Raw genomic sequence first — 26,868 nt, 5'->3', positions numbered from 1 at the left:
AAGGAAAGGAAGGCTGTCCTTCATAGTAACCTCCTGGAAGCTTAGGGAGCAAATCTGACAGGTCTGTTGGTCCAACAGAAAATCTCCAAAATCTATGGTAAGGTGCTCATTTCCTTATATTTATCACAGAGAATTTGGGGGGAGGGGGGGTTGGTGGTGGTGCTTGAGGCATGAGGAAGTTCCCGGGCCAGGGATCAAACCCGTGCCACAGCAGTGACCTGAACCACAGCAGTGACAACACCAGATCCTTAATCACTCGGCCCCCAGGGAACTCCAATCACAGGGAGTCTCTGAAGCAGCAATGTTCTCTTTCTCCCATAAGCTTATGGGTCCGCTGCACACATTTGATTTGGAGCAAATGGGTAAAGGATGGGCATGTGGAGGAAAAATGAAGACGGTTCCTTTAGAAATCACCTTTTGAAAAGATGACGTATGTGTCTCTGCTGAGAAAACCCCTAGGCTGTGGACTATCATGCTAGTTGTTGTTATCACTGGTAGTGGAATTAGGCATGGCTTTTATTTATTCCTCGCTCTTGTGCTTCAGTGTATTTTGCAGTGAGTTAAAAGAAAAAAAAAGCACGTGTTTTTATTTATTTTTTTTATTTTATATTTTTGTTTCCTAGGGCCACACCAGCTGCGCACGGAAATTCACAGGCTAGGGGTCCAATCAGAGCTGCAGCTGCCAGCCTACACCACAGCCATGGCAACACCAGATTCAAGCTGCATCTTTGACCTACACCACAGCTCATGGCAATGCCAGATCCTTAACCCACTAAGTGAGGCCAGGGATCAAACCTGTGTCCTCATGGATACTAGTTGGGTTCATTACCACTGAGCCACAATGGGAACTCCCCAGGATGCTTTTACAACTCTCATCTCCAGAGCTCACCTGAGCACATCTGCACAGCCCACGGGGACCTCTGTGGTTCTCAACTCTAGCTGTACATCAGAACTACCCTCTACCCCCTGCCCCAGGCTTTTGATTTATAAGAAAAAATATTTGATAAATACTATGAAATCAGGTTTATGAAAATCTGGTTTGCTCTAGATGATGCAATTACAGCGTGTTTTCATATACTCTCTTTTGTTGTTTGCCATATTTTCCAAGGCTTCTGCAATGAACAAATATTTCTTTTGTAACAAGAAAATAATAGTTATTTTTTAAAAAAGGAAGTAAAAACAAATCCTTACATTTATGGTCAACAAAGTGGTGAGATAATTCATCAATAAGAGCGGCAAGATAAAAAGGAAGAAGACTAGTCTTTTGACAAACAATACTAGGGCAACTGGATATCCTCATGAAAAAGAATGAAGTTGGATTTCCTACCTACACAAAAATGTGTCTAACTTACATATGTAACTGAATGTAAGAGCTAAAACTATGTACAAAATTCTTGGTAGAACACATGAGCATAACTCTTCATGAGCTTGGATGAAACAAAGGATTTCTTCTATACAACACATATAGCACAAAAAACTAAACTTCGAAGTAATTAATTAATCAGACATCATCAAAATTAAAAACTTTTGGGCTTCAAAGGTCACCATTAAAAAGTGTAAAAGCAACTCATGGAATTGAAGACAACATCTGCAAGTTGTACATATAATAAGGGGATCTAATAAGGGGATATGTTAAAGAATATAGAAAACACTCTTATTGCTCATCAGTAAAAAAATTAAGTGGCAAAGGATTTGAATAGACATTTCTATAAAGATGAACAAATATCCAAAAACCCATGAAGGAGTTCCCATCGTGGTTCAGCAGAAATGAATCTGCCTAGTATCCATGAGGACTCAGAGTCTATCCCTGGCCTCACTCTGTGGATTAAGGATCCAGCATTGCCATGAGCTGGGGTGTGGGTCGCTGACATGGCTCAGATTCCCAGTTGCTGTGGCTGTGGCGTAAGAGGGTGGCTGAAGCTCCAATTCGACCCCTGGCCTGGGAACTTCCATATGCCTCGGGTGTGGCCCTAAAAAAAAGACAAAAACAAAACAAAACAAAACAAACCAATAAGCACATGATAAGTTGCTCAACATCTGGGAGGGCAGCTATGTCAATTACCTTCATTGCGGTCATTATTTCCCAATGTATACGTGTATCAAAACATCAAGTTGCATGTGTCTCAGATACATAATTTTTGTCAATTATACCACAATAAAACTGCATGAGAAAGAGACATGCTATTCAACATTAATACATTCAACATTTAAGTTATTAAAGAAATGCAAAATTGGAATCGTAATATGATTCATATACATGAGGCTGGCTAGAATAAAAAAATAAATCGCAAGTGTTGGTGAGAAGAACTTGGACCCCTAATACATTGGGTGTGTGTGATAACATAATGCAGCCATTTGGAAAATAGTTTGGCAGCTTCTCAAAAAGTTAAACATAGAGTTCCCATATGACCCAGTAATTCCACGCTTAGGTACATATACCCAAGAGAAATGAAAACATATGTTCACACATCACTTGCACATGAATGCTCTTAGTAACATTATTCACAACAGCCCCAAAGTGGGAACAGCGCAAACATCCATCAACTGATGAGTGGATACACGAAATTTGGTATATCCTTACAACGGGATAGTATTCCACCATAAAAAAGGAATGGAGTATTGATACACATTACAGCATAAATGGACCTTCAAAACTGTATGCACAGTAAAAGAATCCGGTCACAAGAGATCACATATTGTACGACCCCATGTTTATGACATGTTCAGAGTGGTCAAATCCCCAGAGTGAGGCAGCGGCTTAGTAGTTGCCAGGGACCGGGGGCGGGGGGGGGGTGACTGCCAATGGGATTTCTCTGTGGAGTGATGAAAATGTTTTCAAATGAGTGGTGTTGGTTGTGTAAACTCTGTGAATACATTAAGAACAACTGAATTGTACATTTTTAAAAGGTGAACCTTTTGGTACATGAATTACATGGCAGTAAAGCTGCCATTAAAAAACAAACCAGCAATCAAAGAAATTAGCGTTAAAAGTGAACTGAGGGATTTCCAGAGGTGCTGAATTTACAAGTGTGGGAAGGACTGGAAATAGATAAAATCGAGTGGAGGTGGTGGTGGGGGTCCTATCCAGCCTCACTTGGCCCCCTGGTCCACTGGTCTGAATTCCTTTACCTGTCATAGTGCTCTGGGACATTTATTTTTATTTTATTTTTTAATTTTTTTTTGTCTCTTGTCCTTTTAGGGCCGCACCCGTGGCATACGGAGGTTCCCAGGCTAGGGGTCTAATTGGAGCTGTAGCTGCCGGCCTACGCCAGAGCCGCAGCAACACCAGATCCGAGCTGCATCTGTGACCTACACCGAAGCTCACTGCAATGCCGGATCCTTAACCTACTGAGGGAGGCCAGGGATCAAACCCAAAACCTCATGGTTCCTAGTCGGATTTGTTAACCACTGAGCCATGACGGGAACCCCTGGGACATTTTTTTTTAAATCATAAGATAATTGAGGAGTCAACTCTATCTTGCTAATTTACCTCCTCCTATTTTTTTAAAACAGCTTCAAATTTACAGAAAAATTGTGAAGGCAGTTCCCACACCCTGAACATCTTAGGAACATGTTAGTATGTGACATTTGTCACAATGAATGAACCAATATCGATGCATTACAATTAACTCAAGTCTATACTTTATTTAGTTTTCTTTATTTAATGCCTTTTTTTGTGTGTGTTCTAGGATCTCCTCCGGGATCCCACGGTTCTTTTAGCCATTGAGTCTTTTGGGTTAAATTTCTCAGCCTTTCCTTGTTCTGTTTTCAAGCTGTTGTTGTTTGTTTTCTCATTTTATGGCTGTACCCAAAGCCTATGAAGGTTGAGATTGGACCTGAGCTGCAGCTATGGCAACTCTGGATCCCTATCCTCTGTGCTGGGCTGGAGATTGAACCTGCACCTCCACAGTGACCGGAGCCGCTGCAGTCAGATGCTTAGCCCCCTGCGCCACGGCAGGAACAAGAGTCTTTCCCTGTTTTTGATGACCTTGACAGTTTTGAAGGGTACTGGTCAGGTGTGTTGCAGAATGTCCCTCAACTGGGTTTTGATGTTTTTCTCATAATTAGACTGCAGGTTTTAGGATTTTTGAGGACGATCACAGAGGTGAAGTGCTGTTTTGATCATTTATCAAGGGTACGTATTATCCATGCACATGACTTAGCACTGTTGATGCTGTACTCGATCGCCACCAGGCTGAGGAATTATGTGTCAGGTTTCTCCCCTAGGAAAGGGACTCCTATACCCCTTCCATGTCTTTGGAAGGAAGTCACTCTGTGCAGCTCATATTAAGGAGGGGAGTTATGCTCTACTCCCTGGAGGACAGAGTAGACAGTAACACACAAATTATTTAAGATTCTTCTGCACAAAAGATTTGTCTCTTCTCCCCATTTATTTTTTCAATTATTTTTAAATAGTAGTCTGAACATATGGATATTTACTTTATACTTTCAGTTATAATCTCATGCTACTTTTCTCTCAAATTGTTCCAACTTTGGCCATGGGGGGGGGTTTCTTTCTATTGGCCTGCTCCCATAATTGATGGTGTTTTGCTCTGTTTTGCTTTTCTTTCTTTCTTTTTTCCGGGGGGTGGGGGTCTTTTTAGGGCCTCACTGGCAGCATATGGAGGTTCCCAGGCTAGGGGTCGAATCGGAGCTATTAGTGGCTGGCCTACATCACAGGCACAGCAATGCCAGATCCAAGCCAAGTCTGCCACCTACACCACAGCTCACGGCAACGCTGGATCCTTAACCCACTGAGCAAGGCCAGGGATCGAACCTGCGTCCTCATGGATACTAGTCAGATTCGTTTCCGTTGAGCTATGACAGGAACTCCTCTGTTTTGTTTTTATGACCCCATCATTACTTTCCAGCAGTAAAAGATGAGATCTTTTTCTTTTTTTTTTTTAACTACAAAAAAATAAGCAGAAAAGTAAAGAGAATAGTATAAAGAAACTTCACATACTCATCTTTTAGATTTAACAACTGGTAACATTTCTGGACACACCTACCTCATCTGTTTTGCTTTTATTTTTGTATATAACAAAGATTAAAAAAAAAGAAACATAACCACAATATCACTGTCACACCCAACAAAAGTGAAAGCTAATGCCTGAAATATCACTTATTACATAGGTCAGAGTTTATTTTCCTCTGTTTTTTTAAAAAAAGCATTTTTACAGTTTGTTTAAATCAGGTTTATGATGGATTTGGCTCCTTGCATCTTCAGGTGTTTAAGATGATCATCAGCCTTCAGCGTTTCTCGAGGAGGGGATTAAGATGGCGGAATAGAAGGACGGGAGCTCAACTTCTCTCCTAAAAACAACAAAATTCACAACTAAAGGCTGAGCAATCTCCACCCAAATGGACTGGACACCTTAAAAAAGATACCCTACTCCAGAAGAAAAAGAGGAGGCCACATCAAGAGGTAGGAGGGGCGATTTCGTGATATAAACAACCCCATACCTCCCGGGTGGGAAGCTCCACAGACTGGAAACTAACTAGTTCACAGAGACTCACCTACAGGAGTGAGAGTTCTGAGCCCCACATCAAACTCTCACGTGTGGGGATCCGGCATGGGGAGAAAGAGCCCCGGAGCATCTGGCATTGAAGGCCAGTGGGGCTTGTGCGCAGGAGCTCCGCGGGACTGGGGGAAACTGAGACCCCATTCTTAAAAGGTGCACACAGACTTTGACGTGCACTGGGTCCCAGGGCAAAGCAAAGGCTCCATAGGAAGCTGGGTCAAACCTGACTGCAGTTCTTGGAGGACATCCTGGGAAAACAGGGGTGAACGTGGCTTGTTGTGAGGGAGGAACATTGAAAGCAAAGCTCTCGGAAATATTCATCAGCTTGCCTTTCTCCAGAGGTGGCCATTTTGGGAAAATCTGGCCCCACCTGTCAGTCAGCTGCTGAGAAGCCCCAGGGCAAACACCAGTCCTGGTGGGATCACAGCCCCACTCTTCAGTAAACAGGCCACCTAAAGACCCCTCAGGCACAACACAGCTGCCCCTAATCCCATCCAGAGACTAAGCCCCACCCACCAGAGGGATTAGAATCGGCTCCACCTACCAGTGGGCAGGCATCAGCCCCTCCCATCAGGAAGCTTATAGCAAGCCCCCCATTCCGACTTCAGCCAAAGGGGGGCAGACACCAGAAGTAAGAGAGGCTACCACTCCATTAACCTTCAGCGTTTCTCATTGACTAGTGTTAGATCCAGGAGCGTAATTACATTTCACCCAAAGTTACAAACGCTATTGAGGACGCCTTCACCCTGCCTCAGACTTTTCATTTTGATGGAATTTACCTCCAGTGGAAATAGGACTTTCCAGGACCCATGTTCGGAGAAGGAAGGGAGAGCCCAGGGCCGGGGCCGGGGCCGGGACCGGGGGGCGCAGAGGTTGAAGCCCACGAGGAATCTCAGCCTGGGACGCGGAGAGCAAATGCCAGGGGACACAGAGGTGAGCTGGTATTTTATGAGGGTTGTGATTGTTTTCGCCAGTGCTCTGGTTACCAATTCTATGGTTTTTTATGGACTGCCCCAACTTCTATTTTTCCCGTAAGACCTATTATTTTTTTAGCGTGCCATTTTGTAGAACTCAGGGGTTTTAGCCATCTATGTATGACGATAGAGCAAAAATGCCAGAACATCTTTACTGAAAAGAATAATAGGGAATCAGGGTCCTGGAAGTCTCAGAACGTTTGGTGTCCATATGACCAAGGTGCCTCCTGTCCCGTTTCCACTCTGCAGCTTCCCCCGCGGTCTTCCTGAAGGAACTCTGGGGTCAGTGGCCTCCCTTGTGGCCCCCAGGGAGAGATCCAGGCTGGTGACATACCTAGCTTGGGTCCGCCTTGGTGCTCAGGTCGATCCCCAGCTTCCCTTGCCTCTCCAGGTTCTGCATCATGTGTGCGCACAGGGCCCCTCCTCAACCAGAGCTGCAGGACTCATTTCCTTTACAAAATAGGGATCAACTGCCTATCAGATGCCCAGGACAGGAAGCTGAGTGCCACCATCGGGCATGGAAGGGCCTTCAGGAAGTGTCAAGTGATGGTGATGAAACCAGGCACTAACGGATGAGGCCAGGCACTGACAGACGCAGCCCAGGGAGGAAGCAGCTCGCATGCTGGGTGCAGCTGTTCCCAGGCCAAAGGGCAGATAACAGGGCTGCTTGGGGAATTTTTGTAAGGAATCAGACATAGACCCGGAGAAAGAACTGGGGGGGGGGGGGCGGGGTTGGGCACTCAAGGCATGTGGAAGTTCCTAAGCCAGGGACTGAACCCGTGCCTCAGCAGCAACCTCAGCCAATACAGAGAGCGGACTTGATCCTTAACCTGCTGTGCCACAGCAGTAACTCCCAGGAAGGACTTTTCATCTCCCTTTTCGCTCTACTTCATTCCGTGCCCCACCCCTATCAAGTGTTTCCACAATGATACAAAGGCTTGGTGAAAGGATCTTAAGAGCCATTGAGAAAACTAAATTTAAAATATACAGTTTATCAAACATAAAAACGCTTTAGCATGCTTGTAGGAAGAGGGGTATTGGGTGGAATCAAGCCAGCATGAGCTGTCAGAGGTCCAGAAATCTGTGATCCGGCCAGGGAAGCACACCCCAGCTCCTTTCTGTCCCAAAGACCAGTGGGTCCCACCCCAGGGGCCTCCTTTACGTGGAGTCAAGACACCTGGGCGTCAGGTCGGCTTCTTGCTGCTTTGGGGAAAGGTACCCAGGGAGTGCCCTGTGGTCCCGTGGACTGGAGAAAATGAGGGATCTCGAGATCTAGCTAGGGTTTCCTTCCCAGGCCAGGGGCCTCCCTCCTGCCCCAAATTCCAGGATGGATTTCTGGCATGGTCTGGGCCACGTCCCTCCAGATTCCATCCTGGCCATGGCCCCAACCCTCAGGGCTCCAGCGAGTTTCTGAAGTTCTTGACTCAAACAGGAGTGGGAGCAGGCGTGGAAACCTCACTCCTCAACACCCAGAACGTGGGACCGCGACCTTCTTTCCATTGCTCACACCTCGCTCTGTCCTTGGGATCCCTCGTTCTTTCCTTTCCTCTCCCGCTTTCCCGAATCTCCACTTCCTCCATTTTTCCAGACTTGCTACTCCCTCCCTCAAAAATCACGTCCCGAGCTTCTCCCTGCCTCTTACACCTTTCCCAGCTTTCAGAACTTTCTAGAACTGGGCAAAGAGTGGAGGGCCAGCTTTAGTTTCCTTCCCAGGTGGAGGCGCCACTCCAATCTCTACCCTCTGATTGGGTGACTGCAAGCAAATGGATGGCGTGCTTCTGTTCGCTCATTGGTGAAACAGAGATAAAACCCACCCACTTCCCAGACTCACTATAAAAAAGGGTTGCTTGGCGTGGTTTCATGCCTTATGTCGGAGACAACTCCTGGAGCTGTTGGGTTGGTCCCGTGTCTGATGAGATGTCTCTTCCCATGGGAGTTCAGTTCATTTGTTTCCTGAAAATTTGCTCAGGTCATTTGTTTCCAGGAACCCACGCCTGGTAGGGCGGCCCCCAGGGTGTGTCAGGAGTTGGCGAGAACCACGGTTACTTCTGGGCAGCCGGACAGGGAGCAGTGTTTTTTCTCCACATCAATTTTGCTGAAGGATGGCGGGCCCTCCCCTGCTTCTGTCTCAAGCTCGGCAATTCAGCGTTCACTTGGTAAAAGTAGCCTTTTTATTTATTGACTGGCAAGATAAATGTATCAACCCATTCCGGTTCCTCTACAGATAAAATGGAGGTAAAACCCAAAAGGAAAATTAAAGCTTTAATGCAGCCTTGCCAGCTTCTGCTTCATTTCATTGTAAATTGAGTGCGATCAAACACAGCAGCAGCAGCAGCCTGCGGAAAGCAGCTGTATAATTTTCTTTTGTGCAAGGGCTTAATTCTGAAGTAGAAGATTCTCACCGAAGAGAAGTCTGACGAGGGTGGATGGCTTCCGTACACTAATTATGTCTTCCTTGATATCTTTGGCTTGAACTCTAATTTGCTTACAGTTTAATGAACATCAGTTTCCGCAGCGAAATATCTAAGTACCTGGGAGATTGACTACTTGGGCAGTCAAATGCTCTCACTGCCAACACTAATCTTCAAACCCTCTGCATTCTCAACAGACTTCTAAAGGAGAGTGGCTCTTTAAAGGCTGGCAGCTCTTTTTTTTTTTTTTTTTTTTGGTGCTAAACCTGCAGTACATGGAGGTTCCCAGACCAGGGGTGGAATCAGAGTTACAGTCACCTGCCAACACCACAGCCGCAGCAGTTGCCACCTACACTACAGTTCATGGCAACACTGGATCCTTAATCCGTTGAGCAAGGCCAGGGATAGAACCCACAACCTCATGGTTCCTAGTCGGATTAGTTAACCACTGTGCCACGACAGGAACTCCGAAACTCACTTTTGAGCAGTAACTGTACACTTGAATTAAAAGTCATGATTGGGCAGGAGATTTGGGTTGTGCTGGTGAATTTTTTTTTTTTTTTAAACAAATGGCTTTCCTAGTTTAGGTACTGGCCAGAGTTGCCAGCTTCCATCATTTTGCTGGATGCAAAAGCTGCACGTTTTATGGCTGTTTGTGTTCCCCGATTTTGATTTCCCCAGAGAGTCTCCATTGCCTTCTTCAGGGGTTTTTCTCTTCATCTCTGAGAATTTAGAAAGTGAGGAGCAGTAGGGGCAGGAGAAGGAGTTCCTACCTGGACCTTGTGGCTCATTTCCAAGGTCTCATCCTCCTAACATTTTCTTCCCGGAAGGGTGACACTGAGGCTCTTTTGATGGCAGATGATCTGGCTTTATATAATTATAACAGATAGTGATGATGTGTTTCACTTTACTATGACTTCAGTAATTTTGACAAAGGACCACTTGGGTGAATGACCCAGAAGTCATTTAGATGCTGATTTGGAGGTCTGGGATGGGGCTGGGAGTCTGCATCTCCCTGGGAGGGGGCCCCACTTTGAATTTCTTTCCCACAATTATTCGATTTCATCTTCATGGCAACCTATGAGGTAGATACGCTTTTCCAGATGAGGCCATTGAGATGCAAGGAGCTGAAGGAACACACCTGAAGTCACCTGGCTGTTGGTGGCAGAGCCTGGATTTGATATACTTCAGTCTGACTCTAGCCCTAACTCACAGCTACTGGACGCACCTGCTCTTTTTCAGTGCATGCACTTGTGAAAAGAAAGGTAGGGAGTGGAGTTCCTGCTTGGCCCAGTGGGTTAAGAATCTGATTGCCATGGCTTGGGTCACCACAGAGGCTCAGGTTCAGTCCTCAGCCCAGTGCAGTGGGTTAAAGGATCTGGCATTGCTGCAGCTGTGGCATAGGTGGCAGCTATGGTTCACATTCAGTCCCTGGCCCAGGAACTTCCATAGGCCGAGGGTGCAGCCATAAGGTAAAAAATAAATACTTTTTAAAATGTTTAAAATAAAAAAGGAAGTGAATTGGGTATACTGATCTTCATCCAGAGAGTTCTGTGATGAGCCCTTGTTAAACTGGCTAATAAGCCATTTCTTCATCATACTGTCAGGGTTTACATCTGTCCAGTCCTGGCTGAGCTGCCATGAGGATGTGGTTCAGCCCAGAGCTCCCCTCAAGGCAGGAGGAGTCAGCCTAATATCATACGTCATGTCTAGTCATGTCTCCATAACACTTCCAGTAGCATCCCCAAAGAAACCACTATTCTTTTTGATGACTTTGGATCAGATCACCCAATGGGATGGCAGGCAGAAGAGGTCAACTTTTGCACCTCATTTAAAGATTCCAAACAGCACAATGTACCTCCTAGGTGTTGCTTCTCCATTTTGTTGAATGAGAGTTGGGGCCCAAAAGGAGAATCAATAGCATGTGGTAGTTAAGGTTGAACCCAACCTGCCTGGGCTCAAATCCTGATGTAACTGGCTGCTGTGTGCTTGGCTAAGTGGCATGATCTCTCAATGCCTCTGTGTTCTCACCTGCAGAGGAGAGACGATGATAATGATAGTATCTACTGTCTGGGAGGAAGACATTTGCTTCCACTCTTCTAGATTCTTTTGTCCGGTCTAAGAATTAAACTGAGATGAGAATGATGAACACGAGAAAAATCACCCAGAAGCTGAATAACATTTACACATGAGAGAGACCCAGGAAAGCTGAGGAAGTCACCAATATGGCCGAAGCCCTCATCACAAATACCATCTGCAGCTAAAGACAAAAGAGGATGTTGGGGCTACTGGTCTGGGATTTCAAAGGAGAGGAAGGCAGTTCACATGGGGATGGAAAAGCAAATGTCTGGTAAGTAAACATGAGCTGGGCCATGCAGAGACACTGGGACCCAGACACCAATTTCTAGGCCCTGCCCGAGTTTCCCCACCACACCGAGCACATATTCTTTGCAGATCTCTCTGGAGATAGCTCTATTCCTGAAACAGGTCCTCTGTGTAAATTCTCTTAGGCAGTTAGAAAGAAGGTCAAATTTCCTCCTGAGTCTTTTGGACCTTGATTGTTTTCTGCTTGAAATAATCTGCATGCCAGAGACATTTGGGTGGGGGGGGGGCAGGTTTTCCCCCCATACACCCTCATAGGCTTATTGTAAAAATTACATGAACTAATTCACATGAGGTGCTTGCCACAGGCTAACCTTCAAAAATGTAAGCTGCATTTTTAAACAAGGACCTGGAATAACCTTGCTAAGATTGTCCCCTGAAAATGTCGGTGATGTTTCTTTTTTCTGTCCATATATTTAAGGCCTAGTAGCTAATTTTACTGATTTTTCCCAATAGGAAATAATGGGGAAAGGACCTGCCACTTGGCACTCTCTAAGCTACGGCATCTAGAAAGAATTGACAATACAAATAGTCTAAAGCAGAGAGAGAGGAAAATGTACCGGCGGATGTTAGTGCCTGTATGAATTATATTTCTGTTTACACACAGGAGTCTTGAGGCCGACCCTATTAAAAAACAAAGTTCAAGTGAGCAAACTTTAAAGATCTTATTGGCTTTTGGCTCTATTCAACAATTCATGAATTGGGTGGCATTCCATCTAGCAAATAGAAAGAAGCTTGGAAGAGCTGTACCGAATGAAAGGCTTGTATAGGCAGAAGGAGACAGGTGCAGAAGTTATTCTAGCAAAGAATAGATTGTTCCAGGCAAAGTGTCCTTCTTTTAGGGGATGGGAGGTGTCTATCAGGTGAATTACCTCACTGGTGCTGACTGGGAAATTCCAGACTGACTGGTTAAGATTACTTTGTGGAGAGAACTGCAACTACAGTTAGAGTAGGTGTTAAGTCTCAGTTTGCTGGTTGGACTTAGCACAAGTGACTCCATTTGGGCCCTGTTGTCTCTTTTCTAACCAACCTCTCCTTTGACTGTAGCTGTGCAGAGGTGATATTTGCTGAGCTCAGTTCCCATGCTTTCAGTGCAGGACTGAAATGCAAACATATTTGTAAAGTGGAAACACACTTTTATCTCCTAAGGGCCCCATAATCAAGGCAAAAGCTATTACTTGATCGCATAATTAACCTTAGGAATAGAAGTGTAAACAGCACAATTCATGAATTTGTTAATTGGTCTTCCCTGCTACTGATATTAGCCCAAGTTGATCTGTGGTTCTCCTCTGTTGATTATCTTAAATGGGAAGTTTTCTAATTTGGATTTCTCCAGGGTAAGCAAGAGAAGAGAGTGAAGTAGGAGCTTTTGCACAATTTGAGTACATTCTGTAGGTAAGTGATTTTTTTTCCCCCCTTAGAGATGATACACCTTGAAGGAAGCCACTCTCCATCTTAGCAGATTTGGACCTCTCTCCAGATTCCTGTTCTGTGACTGATTAGCCAGATTGCCAGTCACTAATGTGGGAGGCCACCCCCCCTAGGCAGTGGAGACATAAAACAACCAGTAATGCTCATTGGCAGTCATGCTTTCGGGACTCTGAATCTCAGTCTAATTTAGTTCTAATTTATTTTCCCCATTGCAATGACTCCTTAGCCGAGTGGAAAAAAAGAGAAACACTAGGGTGTATGTAGGCTCAGGGTGGAGGGTGTGTGTGTGTGTGTGCGTATGCATGTGAGAAAGGGGGCGGCAGGGGGTGCTATCAGGCGTGGGAGGCTTTTTCAAGCACAGTACCAGAATCCCTCTCCTAGGAGTTTTCAAGAATTGTACTCACCAAAAGCAAAGGATTATTGGGGTTCTGAGAGAAGAGGAAATATCACATTTCTCTCTTTGGCTTTTCTTTTCCAACAAGACACACCTGTGTGGGAACGTGGGCCACTTTCCAGGAGCAGCAAATCAATACTAAAGAGAGTCTTTCATTGGAGCCATCGTTATGAAGCAGAATTGCTTAATTGAATTAGACCCTTGGCCTCGGATGGCGGCTTTAATTTAAAACAAAAACTTCCCTAAGAGTAGTGATACTAGGCCTAATCTGTTCATACCCTCTTAACCTTCCTGGATACATCTCAGGAAGTCACTGATGACTTCAGAAAACCGAAAAACCACCCAAACAAACAGCTGATTTCAATTGTCCAGTGATGGTTAAACAGCTCTCAAAATAGAAAAGCTTGCCAATGGTTCTTCTAGTCGCTTTGAAACCTTCAGGAATCTTGTTGGGTAAGAGTTCAGAGCACCAGGAGTTCCCGTCGTGGCTCAGTGGTTAACGAATCCGACTAGGAACCATGAGGTTGCGGGTTCGGTCCCTGCCCTTGCTCAATGGGTTTAACGATCCGGTGTTGCCGTGAGCTGTGGTGTAGGTTGCAGACGCGGCTCGGATTCCGAGTTACTGTGGCTCTGGCGTAGGCTCCGATTCAACCCCTAGCCTGGGAACCTCCATATGCCGTGGGAGTGGCCCAAGAAATAAAGTTCAGAGCACCAGTCAGAAAGCCACAGTAAAACATACACAAATGAATAGCCCAGGGGCTTGGGACCTGAACAGCACATACTGCCAGGTGCAGACCTGGAATGTCTGTGGCTTGTGGGCTTGCTGGCAACCTGGGATGGGTTCTAAGGGATCAGGTGGCCATAGTCTGTCACATGGTTCTTAGGACTCAGCCTAGAGAGCTGGGCTGACAGCAGCAAGCCCCCCAGCCCCTGCCCCACAAGGCCTCTAAGGCTTACGCTGTTTCTTTTTTCTTTTTTCTTTTTTTTTTTTTTTTTTTTTTTTTTTTTTTGTCTTTTTGCTATTTCTTGGGCCGCTCCCGCGGCATATGGAGATTCCCAGGCTAGGGGTCTAATCGGAGTTGTGGCCGCCAGCCTATGCCAGAGCCACAGCAACTCAGGATCCAAGCCGCGTCTGCAACCTACACCACAGCTCACGGCAATACTGGATCCTTAACCCACTGAGCAAGGGCAAGGACTGAACCCGCAACCTCATGGTTCCTAGTCGGATTCGTTAACCACTGCGCCACGACGGGAACTCCTTACGCTGTTTCTATAGCCCTTCAGAGAGAGCCGCCAGGGCAAAAGAACCCACAAAACTGCTATCTGGTTTGGGGAGCTTTGGAAGGTTAGGGGTAGCTCACAGTGACAGCACGCCTGTCACAGCTGTGCTGGGGACTCAGACACACCCAGACTAACTCACTCTGCACACTTCCCAGGTATGGACATGGGGGCACAGCTTTGGGCTTGGGGGGATCCTGCCTTCAAGCTCAGTGGTCCATTTAGCAGGACACAAGGGAAGTTCTTCCAACTCATTGGACTCTTCTACTGACCCCTCTCTGGCCTTTTTGAAGTTTTAATCTGGAATTTCAAGGGGAAGAAAAACAGAGTTTCCAAAAGAGCTACTCTAGACTGACTTTCCAAAAAAGTTCAGTCATTTTTACTGGGTCAGTGAGAAGTATTTCCAAGAAGAGAAAACACTCGGGATACCTGATGGGAGAATGTGGAAGAAAAACCCCTGCTAGTTAAGCCGAGATGATGGTTTTCCTGGTTTTTCCTGTATTTCCTGTTTTCCCATCATCTCGTCTTAACTAGCAGTGGGATGGATGGCTCTTCTTACCTAGCAGGGGATGGACAGCATATCCTTGGAGCTCCAGGAGGGACTAGTCCCCTTGGTACAGGTGGCTAATTCTTTTAGCTAATTCTTCTGATGGTTTCTCCTAGCTTTTCCTAATATGCTTATTCTCTTCTTAGTTTTTTTGTTTTTTTCATTTTAGACGTTAACTTCTAATGAGGGTAATTGAGGATGTAACTCCCCCAATCCCACTCTCCTCCTCTCCCCCCACACACATCTTAGCGCAATCGTTCAATAGTATTTACATAGTTACAGCTGCATAAATATGGTTTACTGTGGGGCTCCCTGGTGTACTTACTAACTGCTTAAGTTTCTTCCCATACTATGTGGAATTAATAATTATCGTGGAGTTCCTGCTGTGGTGCAGTGGGATTGGCGCTATCTCTGCAGCAACAGGATGCAGGTTCTATCCCCGGCCTGGCACACTGGGTGAAAGGATCTGGCATTGCCACAGCTGTAGCATAGGTCACAGCTGCAGCTCCAATTCAGTTCCTGGCCCGGGAACTTCCATATGCTGCAGATGGAGACATTAAAATAAAAAAGTCTTATTTTTATGTGTTGCATATCTTTTAATACCGTGAACCTTTTAAAATTCTTGGGAATTTATCATCAGATGTCCTGAATACCAAGAAGTTTTTTTCCTCTAAAACTCTATCATGATAGGGCGATGATTTATCATTTCCTTTTGCATTCTTGGGGTTTTTCTCCTAAGGCTCTCCCTGCTCACACACGCACTGGTGGTTCTTGCATTCAAATGTCCATCTATCATCCTAGAATGCCCTTTGCCCCTCTTCTGTGTTGAAATTTCCATTTTCTGTATATCATGTTTTTTTCTTTCATGGTATATTATCTTGTTCTGTTGGACTATATTGTTCATGGCTTCTAAAGAAAGTTTGTGAGAGGTAGTGTGTGGTGTCCTTGGCCTGGAGATGTCTTTATTTTCCCTTTCACTTGGTCAGTCCTTTGGCTGGGTGAACAATTAGAAACTGAAAATAATTTGCCTATAGAATTGCAGACCTTTGTCCTCTAGCAGCTCATGTTGTGCTGTTACTCTGTCCAGAATTCCAACTCTCATTTTTTCAACCCTAATTTTTTTTTCCCTCCACAAGTTTTTAGTGTCTTTAGGTTTTTAGAGTTTTTGGCTCAGGTGCTCCAAACTTTTATCATGATGAATCATGGCATGGGTTTTTTTTTCACTCATTTCTTCAAAAGACCCTGAGCTGGTCATTTCAAAGTAAGGGGTTTCTGTTCTTCACTTCTGCTAATTTTTCTTGCATTAATTTTGAATAACTTATTCTGTGCTGGTTTTTTGAAATAGATGTTAGATGTCTCAGACCAATCCTCTGTCTTTTAGGTTTTCTCTGCTCATTTCCATCTCTTCAATTTCTGTTTGATTTGCTCAATTTTTATTTTCCATTGAAGGGTTTTCTTTTTCTCTGAATTTCTACCACGTTTTCGTTTCCATGAGGCCTTTTAGAAAACTGCATCCCGTTCCTATATCATAAGATGTATATTTTATCTTTCTGAGGATATTAAGTATTGTTCTTCTTGTTTGTTTGTTTCATGGGGGTTTAGTGCAGTCTTTCAAATTGGAGGTCTTTCTCAGAGGTTTGGTGATTCTTGACTCTCTGTTCACATTTAAGAGACAGACACTAAAACACAGAGGAAGCCCTGTGCATTGGTTAGGGCTCCCTAAGGAGGGGTTCCTCCTTTGATTGGGTAGGGAGTCAAATTTCATTGGAGGAACTCGGGCCTTGCTGACCCATGTCAGTGCGCAGAGACACCCTATCTCCCCACCCAGCATTGTTCACTTCTCTGGGGCAGAAGCTTCTGGTATGTGGCTTTCTGTCAGAGGGTGAGGGAGAACTGCAGACTCTAACCATCTCCATTTTCATGTCTGAGCCTCACCCCCTGCCTCTGCCTAAGACTGGGTGCTCATTTTGGGTCTCACCCCCTTCACAGTTCTTGCAAATGGTGTGTGTGTTGTGGGGGCAGCTGCAAGGTGAGAAATCGAGGTAGGTCCCACCCACTCCTGATCTGACATTCAAACCCTCCCCAGGTCTCAGCCCCAAATCTGGCCTTGCTCCACATAAAGGAGCCAGCTCGTTTCCCACTGGGGTCCCCCTCCTGGAGGACACGTTAGCTTGTAGTTTCTCTATACACATCTATAGACCACTCCTTCGTCTGCTTGTCTTCATCTAGAGGTGGTGAAATCTTTGGTCTACCTGGCTCTCCTCTCCTGCTCCCCTTTTGGGATCTTCTCTCTTTCTCTTTCCCTCTCTCTCTTTTTTTTTTTTTTTTTTTTTGGCTTTTGTCTTTTTAGGGCCGTACCCACAGCAGATGGAGGTTCCCAGGCTAGGGGTGGAATCAGAGCTACAGCTGCCGACATAGCCAGAGCCACAGCAATGCAGGATCCGAGTTGCGTCTGCGACCCACACCACAGCTCACAACAACACTGGATCCTTAACCGACTGAGCAAGGCCAGGGATCCAACCTGTGTCCTCATGGACGCTAGTCAGATTCATTTCTGCTGAGCCACGACGGGAACTCCAGGGATCTTATCTCTTTACGTCTTTAATGTCTCTAACCTATTTATTATTTAAGTAGGTCTTTAGAGAGAAAAAGGTAATTGTCATCTTAGACTGGATTACTTTCCAACTCTCTCAGGTTCCTGGCACATTGTGGAGGGTAGTTTGGGCCTTGTGTCCTGGAAGGCTTACAGATCTCCTCTTTAGACTAAGCTTGAGATGATGGCCTGAAACCCAGCCAGCTCCCCCGCTGTGTTAGTGTGGTAGTGGCGCTACTGAAGAGGACCACATTGATTGTGCATCATGAGCCACAACTGTACCGGGTGCTATGTTCTCTCGTTGGCATTCTCAACTTTCTCCTCTGCAGATGATGAAAGAGGTTCAGAATGGTTAAAACAAACAAACAAACAAAAACTTGTAGACTCACACAAGTGGCTGAGAAAGAATTTAAATACAACCATCTTTTTTTTTTTTTTTTGTCTTTTTGCCTTTTCTAGGGCCACTCCCGCGGCATATGGAGGTTCCCAAGCTAGGGGTCCAATCGGAACTCCGTCTTTCTTGATAATAATAATAACAACAATAACAACAGTAACGATGGCTGCTAACATTTATTGAGGATTTACCCTGTACCAATCACGAGAGTGCAAACACCTGCTCCTGGTTTGCCTGGTGGTTTGCGGGGCACAGAGGCATCAATGGTGACGGATAAAAAGAACTCTTGTGTAACTAAAGTGTCCCTGTTTTGTAAAAGCAGTATTTTTTGCCCCTAAATGATCTGGAAACAGCCTTTCTTTTGTTATACATGATTGTATCCACTTTTCCTATGTTCGCATGGCTCGGTGAATTTCTTATAGAAAGTCCTCTCTTTTGACTCCAATTTGAGTCAAAAAGTGATTCCAACTTCCAGCTGGAAAAGGGGATTCCAATTTCCCAATAAAAGGGGCTTCTCTACAGCCAAACCGTCACCTACATACCATCTAGTACACACGATTCTTCGGTCTTTCCAAGTGGACATCCAGGCTCTTTCCTGCTTCTGTGGCTCTATGTGGCTGCCAGGTGGGCGGATTGGGACTGAGGCTTCATCATTTGTCATTTGCTGGCGTGACCTGTGTGTGACCTATGACATAGTAGGTCTTCCCTTATTTGGAGGCAGTTGTTACATTAATAAAGGGGTCAAGAGCTTGGGCACTGGAGCCACAAGCCCAGGTGTGAATCCAAGTTTTGCTTTGTGTTCTGTTCTTCTCAACTTTTTGGACTTGAGCAAGTGACCTGACATCTCTGTATCCGTTTCCTCATCGGTATAGTAGAACCAATCATGATATATCATGGGATATTTGAGAAGATTAAATGAATTATAAAAGATTTAAAATACCAGTCACCATGCTAAGTTATAATCATGGCACAATAGCAGCAATAACCATATTAGCGGTAATGTGTGCACCCTGCTAATGAACGCTTCCTTTGTGCCAGGCAGGATGCAGAGGGCTCCGTATACTGCGTCTCGTGCAATCCTCAAGGCACGTGACCCATTTACTGATGAGGGGATTCCGGTTGGGAGAGCAGGGGGGGATCTTTCCTGAAACTGAATGAAGCTGAGCTTCAGGGCCCCCCCTTTGACAGGTCCCTGCGAGAGCTGGCGCGCTCGGAGGTACGGGGGAGGAGAAGCAGGTTGCAGTCAGGCAGTCCTATCAGGCAGTTCTGGTAATTGCCTAAGAGATCTCAGAAAAAAGGGATCTGCGTTACCAAGTCCTCGGTGAGTTGGTATAATCTTTATCATTCTAAACGTTCACTTTTGGATCTAACTTCGTAAGTTTTTTCTTTTCTGTAAGAAACCCAAATTTATAGAATTCCCACTGTGGTGCAGTAGGTTAAGGATCTGGTGTCACCTCTGCAGTGGCTCGGGTCACTGCTGTGGCCCAGGTTCCAATCCTCGGCCCAGCACAGTGGGTTAAGGATCCAGCATTGATGCAGCTGTGGCGTAGGTCACAGCTGTAGCTAGGGTTTGATCCCTGGCCCGGGAACTTCCATGTGCCATGGGTGCAGCAAAAATCCCAAAACCAAAAAACAAAACTCCCCAACCCAGATCTGAGCCTTACCAGAGTTGCATGCAGTCTTCATCTCTGTGCCTCATTGTGTCCTTGCTAGATTGACGTAAGCTGTTCAAAATCGCCTTACAAATGGAGAGAATCCTCAGAATGAAAGGTGCGTGGGAGCAGCGGGCCTAGACTGTCTTGCTGACTGTGTTTGGGAAGGCACAAGGGTTTGGTGAATTCCTAACGGGATTCATCAATATAAGTTTAAAAGTCTTACAAGTAACCTACTCCTGATGGTGAATCGTGGTTTGATGTCTCTTTTATAATCTTTGAATCTCCTAGAAAAATAGTAAATTGGCAATGTATTTCTGTGCTCTATTGTATTTGAACCTTTGATTTGCAAGCACGACATAATTTTCCTTTTGCAGAGCATGACTGCTGAAGCAAAACAAAACCCCAAGATAAACAGCCTTCATAGGTTTTGCCACAATAGGTTTTCCAGGCAAAGAATGAGCCATCAAAATGTCCACTCAGTGGTTCCTTGTCCTTAAGAATCCTGGGGAGAATCAGCTCATCTGAAATAGACACTCCGCTACTATTTTTATACCCAATTGCAACCTGGGAAGTTGCCAGGCTTTCGTCTCAGCAGTGAGTCTTCCTAGGAACTGGATTTAGAATTTATTTATACTTACACTTTGGAGAAAGGTACATTCTGAGTCCTTTGAGTGCTGGGTGCTTTTCCTCTTTTTGAAGACCCTTTGAAATGACCTTTTGATATGTCTGGTCTCCTCCACCTAGAAAGAGGAGGCAGCAGAGGAACCAAGCTGGCAAGAACCCCCTGGCTTGGGCATCACTAGCACTAATGGAACGGACAATGAGAGCTTGAACAATGCCACCCCATGCTTGTTTGCAATTCAAATCGATGCCAGGCCCTCCCCGCAAAAGGGGAGCTGGGAGCAACCACTTTGGATGGAACTTAAAATCTGTCTCCCGGGCAGCAGACAACACTAAAATAAAAAGTCTGTGCACCAACTTGTGACCGTGTGGTTTCTTAACGCAGGACATTGTGTGAACACACACCCTTCACAGAGGCCGTTGCTCTCTCACTGAAGAGATAGGAAGTTTCCCTTTGGCCACAACGCTTCATATGGCTCATTCCCTTTTTTTTTTTCTTCATGGATGATGAGCTGAAAGGCTTACCGGAAATGCTATTATGCCTCACTGAGGACAAGAGGCTTATTCCCAAGTTCCAGTACATTCTTGTATATGTATGCTGTGTACACACACACACACACACACACACGCGCGCGCGCGCGCAGCCTGTCTGCATAGCACAGTGAGGCAGGGAACATTAAAACAACCTGCGACAGAAGATTTATTCAAATTCGTTCATCAGCAACACTGAATCACTTTTGCTGTGGGTCGAATCACAAGTGGAGGTTCTCCTAGAACTGCTGTCGGGGGCCCCCAAGGACCATGAGGTCGAATCCTGCTCGCTGCTGCGTCTGAGGGAGTAGAGGCGGCAATGCTAATGGATCTTACTGGGGGTGGGGGTGACGAATAGAAGGAAAATGAATAAAGCTGTGTTGAGAGAAGGCATCCCAAACAATGCACTGTGAGCCCGCTTGTGCTGTGCACAGCTGCTCGCTTCTGGTTTCTATGAACACGGAGTGTTAGGGCTTATAGGATGGAGCCGGGCAGGCGCCGCCAGGTATCCTCTCCACCTGGGTGTCTGTGTTCCACAACATGCAGAGCAGGCATCGGGAAAAAGAGTGTGGAAAACCAGGCTCGGCCCAGGTCTGTGGAAGCTGTGCTTGATCCTATTTTACTTCAGGGAAGAGAACGATACAGGTCTCTGTTGTTATTTGATCACAGCCTCCAATCAATTCAGAGCAGAAAAGAGGCTTTGTACGGACTAGCTCAAAAGGCACAGGAAAATGGCTTAAAAACAGTTAATACAATCAACTAAATGTCAATTACTTCTTGAAATGAAACAAGTAGATTGAAACATTTACTTAGCCATTTGGCCTATAACTTTTGCAAAGTAATAAAATAGTTATGGTCCTTAAATAGCAGTAGGGGAGTTTCCAAGTGTCAAAATTATCAACAATTCCGATTAAAAAAAAAAAAAAAAAAAGAGGAAGTAAATTTTCTTTGCTCAGTTCAACAATATTTACGGAGCACCTGCTCTGGGCTTTTATGGGTTACTCCGTGTCCTAATTTTAGTTTCAGTTTCAGGCAATGTTTGATCTTTGAGAACTCGTCCCATCTAAATGTGGGAACTGCCTTTATTCTGGCAAAAAGAGTTGAAAATTCGGTTACATAAGGTGGTGAATTTCCGCATTAAGGAGGCCCCAAGGCAGGGCTCTATTGTGACCTTTCTCACTTCAATGACAATACTTTCATTCCGTTAGGAGCAGATCCACTCTAATAAATTTTATCCATTTATTCATAAATAATATTTAATTAAATCCTAAGTATATACAAAAATCACCGTCAGGTGCTCCAATGTCTGTCTACCTCACAAGGTTTCCCTAAGACTCAACTGAGAAATCTGTGTGGCTCGACTTAAAAAAAGTGAATGGCTATATATAGAGAAATGCTATTTTTATTATAGACCTGAATGAGTCACAGATATAGTCAATTGTTCCCAAATAGAGCAAGTTACCATTATCTGGGTCTATTTTCATTTTAATAGTAGCTACCACTTAATTGAGCTACAAGTGCCATCAGTGCGATACGTGCTTTAAACGTTTCATTTCAACCCCACAAGAACTGCAGAAGGTGGGTATTCTCTACAGACCAGAAGAGAAAACACGAGGCCCAGGAATCTGATGATGCAGCTCCCATCACTGAACAAAACCAAGGTCCGGATTTCCCGACGTGGCTCAGCGGAAACAAATCTAACTAGTATCCATGAGGATGCAGGTTAGATCCCCGGCCTTGCTCAGTGGGTTAAGGATCCGGCGTTGCCGTGAGCTGTGGGGTAGGTTGCAGACGTGGCTCCGATCTGGCGTTGCCGTGGCTGTGGCGTAGGCCAGTGGCTACAGCTCTGATTTGACTCCTAGCCTGGGAACCTCCATATGCCATGGGCGCAGCCCTAAAAAGACAAAAGACAAAAACAAAAAACAAAAAAAACCCAAAATCAAAATGCCAAAATCCAAGATCTGGATGCTGGCTTGTCTGTGAACATGTGCTAATCTCTAACATGTTATTATGGATGGTGATCTTCTTCAGTTGTGCTGTAGTTAAGCCACATTCACATCCTGAGAAATCGAGCCGTTTTAAGACCCCCAAGTAGAAGCACACCTTGTTCTTGATCCCTCTGAGTCATCAAGGTGACAGTGGCCACAGCTCTGGCTCTGCCCGCCTCACCAGAGGCGGCACTTGCCTGCACTTAGAGTCGAAGGCAATTTTCACCTTGTCTTGAACCACGTTGTTTCTCTGTCTTTTCCCTCCATCTGTCACTTCTCTCAGATGTCCCTGGGCTTCTACTGGGCTGTGGATTAAAATGCGAAACAGCCAAAAGAGCTGGAAGGGTCTCTAGGAAGGTGGTTCTCCAAGCTGTGTCCATAACCCTCCTGGTGAACTAATGTGAAGGCAGAGGCTGGGGTCCGGTTCTCGGGTGTGGATGCTACCCTCGGCATGAGGCCCAAAGGATTGCTGCCCTGGGGATTAAGACCACACGCTTGAGGATTGGGGGAAATTTACTCTCCAAGCAGCACCCATTTGTGTTTTCAGTCTTTACCTAGGCTTGGACGGCTGGGAGTGCGGTGGGTACACCCGTGGCGAGGACCCTATTTCAGAGGCTACCTAATCTGAAGGACGGAACCACATTTTTTCACTTACTTTATAAAGTACTAGATTTACTAAATAAAATGGCAACCAAAGAGCCCGAAAATACCTTTAAAAATGACCTTTCTCTCCCCCCCAAACCTTATGTTAGTCTGTCAAAATTCTAGGTTTTTTTCTCCTTAAAGGGCATAGGTTAGAATCCCAGTGCTCGGCCAGTTATCCAACACCTGACCCTAGTGAGCTGCAGTCTCATCTTTGAACTGGAAAGAACACTGCCTCCTCTCAGGCACGGGGGGCAGCTTCAGAGAGAGTACACAGAAAGCTCCTGGTTAGCATGCCCCATATGTGGTCAAGTTTTAAAAGTGAATTTTTGATGGGAATTCTCTTTGTAACTACCACAAAAGTTTGGTGGCTCTTTGAGGGACCAGATTTTAGACTTCAACATCCCAGCAGAGCAGAGGGGTGCATCTTCCTGTAATGTTTGCACCTGCTGCCCAGCCTCCTCCGTCTGGATGCAGAAAACAGACCTGGAAGCATCGATTTCTAGTCCACACTCCAGGGGATGCAAGGAAACCAGGGCTTTGCTCTTTCAAATATTGGAGACAAACTCCTGAGTATTTATAATGAAGTGTTACGACCTCCGTGGAAGAAACAGGCATACTAACATGAAAAAACACATTTTATTGCACTTAAGTTATAAGAAAATAAAATTTCTAAGTGAATCAAACCATGGACACAATCCCTTTAAAGGTTGGTTTCCTCCATCATGTCAGGTTGTTACATAACTAAAATTAACCATCTTGAATCTGATTGTTTTAAAATCAGACTATAAATAAAACAAACAAAAAAATAAACAGGAGGAGGAAAAAAAAAAAGATCACCTAAGATACAGTGTTAAACCACTTTCACAGTTCAGCTTGAGTTGTGGCTCTTGGAGAATGAGGCAAACCATCTCTTTCATTCATTTCGCTTGTTTGCTTGTGACGCCTTTACTACAAAAACTGGATAGTTTCTGCTTTGTCAGTTACTCAGAGCAATAAAACTGTAACAGTTGTTTTCCCCAATACTGTAAAACACTAAGACTGACCAGCAACTTTATTTTCATTTTGTGTTTTATATCTTTTTTTAAAATATGTTGTCAGTTTCATCGTGTACGTTCATCCATTCACCACAAGCCCTCAAAAAAGAAGTTTCTCCGCAGAACAGGCGGCAACAGCTCTGTTCCAAGGAATGTGTTTTAATTTTTGCCTAGATAAAAGAAAATAAGCTTTGCACACACTCTCGATTCTTTACTTGCAGGCAAACTCCACTCTTTATTTTCTGAAACTCTCCCATGCTCAGCCTCTTAGAGGCACAGATGGTTCAAGTTTCAGTGGCAAAAAGTCTTTTTTTTTTTTTTTTTCCGTAACCAAACTAGAGCAAATTTGGAATTCAGTCTGGGACTAAAACGTCACAGCAGAAAAAAAATAAAAAAAAATAATTTGCTTTTTTTTTCTTTCTTTCATGTAGCAGCATAAATAAGTTTGGCCACTAGGAGTACAGTACAGGGTGGGACAACGATCCCGTATTTGAAGACCTACTTCTAGCACCAGCATCAAGAATTAAATCCATCGTGGGACTCACAGAACCCAGGACAACTTGCCACCTTTGAGCAACATAGGCGTTGAAGAGTGTATGTGGAAGCAGTAAGAGATTAACAGAGGCTAATACTGTGATTGATTGACATTGGCAATGGTTGGCAAAAAAAAAAAAAAAAAAAAAAAAAAGCTTTTCATGATAACTGTACAAAAACAATTCACAGTAATTTTTTTTTCTTTTTTAGCTTTTCCACTCCAGAAAAATGACTTTTTGTTGCAGATGCTCTCTAGTCAGAAAGTCCGCCGGTACTGTGTGGATGGTATTGCAGCTTCTTTCCAGGTCTCAGTGGTAGAAGAACAGGCTAGCAGAATCTGTAAGGACGTCTCGGCGTGAACGCTGCCCAAAGACCACTGGAGAAGAAAATAAAGAAATAATTGCACCGGGGTGGATTGAGAACGTCTCATTTTGCAAAGCTGCCCTCAGTCCAAAGTGAAGCCTTCTGCGTGACGAGATGACAGCTTCTCTTGTCAGTTGTGGTTTCTCGTCTCTTCCTCTTTTCTTTCCGAGTCTGTCTGTAGGTCTTTTCTCTCTGTTGCCCCGAGCCAACATCCTGCACCACTGAGAACAAGGGATTTTTTTTCTTTTCCTTTTCTTTTTGCTTTTTTTTTTTTTTCTTTTTTCTTTTTTTTTTGGCAGGGGGAAGGGCAGGGAGTACGTACGTCGCCTAGGCGTTGGACAATGCCGTCCTTCCTGCGCGTCACTTCATGTCCACATCAAAGTCCAGCACCAGCAGCTTGGTCTCTTCCGTCCCATTGCGACTACCGACTGCACACACCAGCTTTGTGTTCGAGGCTCTGATCCGCCACACGACTCCCCCGCTCCCCCCACTCTCCAATGTGACTAGGTTGCGAATAAATTCACCCGTTTTCAAGTCCCACAGTTTTACAGTTCCGTCATCTGAGCTGGTAATGACAAAGTTCTTGTTGAACTGTAAACAGGTCACAGCACTCTGATGCTTGTTGGGACCTAGGCAAAACCAAAGGAATGCAATTACTGCTGAGAAACCCTGGCTATGGGTTGGTTACTCTGTCGTGTGCAGAAGCTACACTGGGATACACAAGCAATCAAAGAGGTAAAATGATGCACATCTAGAAACGGTGTTCTGAGGATGTGAGGATCAGCAGGGATGTGAGAGAGTCTGGGAGCTATCTGGAATTGAAACATTAATTTCTGAGGGTTCTGTCTTCCAGGAAGCGTGGTTAGCGACTAGACTGGGCATGCATCTGGTTTTCTGGCTGTGGGAATGAGCGATGCTCTCGGGGCTGATGTGGGCAGACCAGCTGCAGACACTGAGCCTGAGACCTGTGTTACACCACAGGTAGCCCACCAGTCACAGGCAAAACCTCAGGGACACTACTCCAAAATTCTGACAAAGAGACACAATCAATGAGCAAAAAAGCTGCAGTACAGTCCACCAGATGGTCCCCTTGACAAAAACCCCATTTTAAGGGCTATGATCAATAAAAAGAAATTAATTGTGATATAAGAAGTTAACCCTGTTGTGCCTCATTTAATATTAGTGGCTTTCCCATGTTTTCTTCTCCAGTTTAGGAGGCACTGTGGTTCCTTCCCAACTTATTTAAGCAGATGGTTAAAGGTCTAAGCTGAGGCAAAGCAATTTTCTAACAGATTAGAGATGATTTCTTTCTTTTTTTTTTTTTTTTTCAGTAAGGCAGCTCTTTAAAATTGGACTACAAATTCAAAATAAAGTAATGATTCAGGAGTTCCTGTTCTGGCACAGTGGAAACGAATCCGACTAGGAACCATGAGGTTGTGGGTTCGATCCCTGGCCTCACTCAGTGTGTTAGGAATCCGGCGTTGCCGTGAGTGGTGGTATAGACGAGGCTCAGATCCCGAGTTGCTGTGGCTGTGGTGTCGGTCACCAGCTCTAGCTCCGATTAGACCCCT

At 44.9% G+C, this 26,868-nt stretch overlaps 1 protein-coding gene and 2 long non-coding RNA genes across 12 annotated transcripts in view; 1 reads left to right on the top strand and 2 right to left on the bottom strand.

Annotated features, from left to right (window-relative positions):
• Window positions 5,122-5,852, bottom strand: LOC110262139. The gene is made up of 2 exons (XR_002346733.1): window positions 5,746-5,852; window positions 5,122-5,313 (listed from the first exon to the last, which is right to left on the bottom strand). It is a non-coding gene; the product is annotated as an uncharacterized LOC110262139 (long non-coding RNA).
• On the top strand, window positions 11,687-20,559 carry LOC110262138. The gene is made up of 5 exons (XR_002346732.1): window positions 11,687-11,934; window positions 12,626-12,684; window positions 19,115-19,247; window positions 19,640-19,696; window positions 19,956-20,559. It is a non-coding gene; the product is annotated as an uncharacterized LOC110262138 (long non-coding RNA).
• The window catches only part of FBXW7 (F-box and WD repeat domain containing 7), a 217,328-nt gene continuing 214,443 nt past the window's right edge, over window positions 23,984-26,868 (bottom strand). For 7 of the 10 annotated variants that reach the window (XR_002346727.1, XM_021101507.1, XM_021101505.1 and 4 more), the window contains one exon: window positions 23,984-25,926. Coding sequence is in view for 9 of the 10 variants with exons in the window: in XM_021101507.1 (XP_020957166.1) it covers window positions 25,658-25,926 (269 nt within the window). In the remaining variant the exon portion in view is untranslated. The remainder of the gene's footprint in view (window positions 25,927-26,868) is intronic. The other 3 variants (XM_021101503.1, XM_021101509.1, XM_021101502.1) reach the window with 3 other exon arrangements.

This window comes from Sus scrofa, chromosome 8 (genome assembly GCF_000003025.6).
Source record: "Sus scrofa isolate TJ Tabasco breed Duroc chromosome 8, Sscrofa11.1, whole genome shotgun sequence".
Classification (NCBI taxonomy): domain Eukaryota; kingdom Metazoa; phylum Chordata; class Mammalia; order Artiodactyla; family Suidae; genus Sus; species Sus scrofa.
Note: the sequence above shows the minus strand (reverse complement) of the source record. Positions and strands in the feature narration are given on the sequence as shown.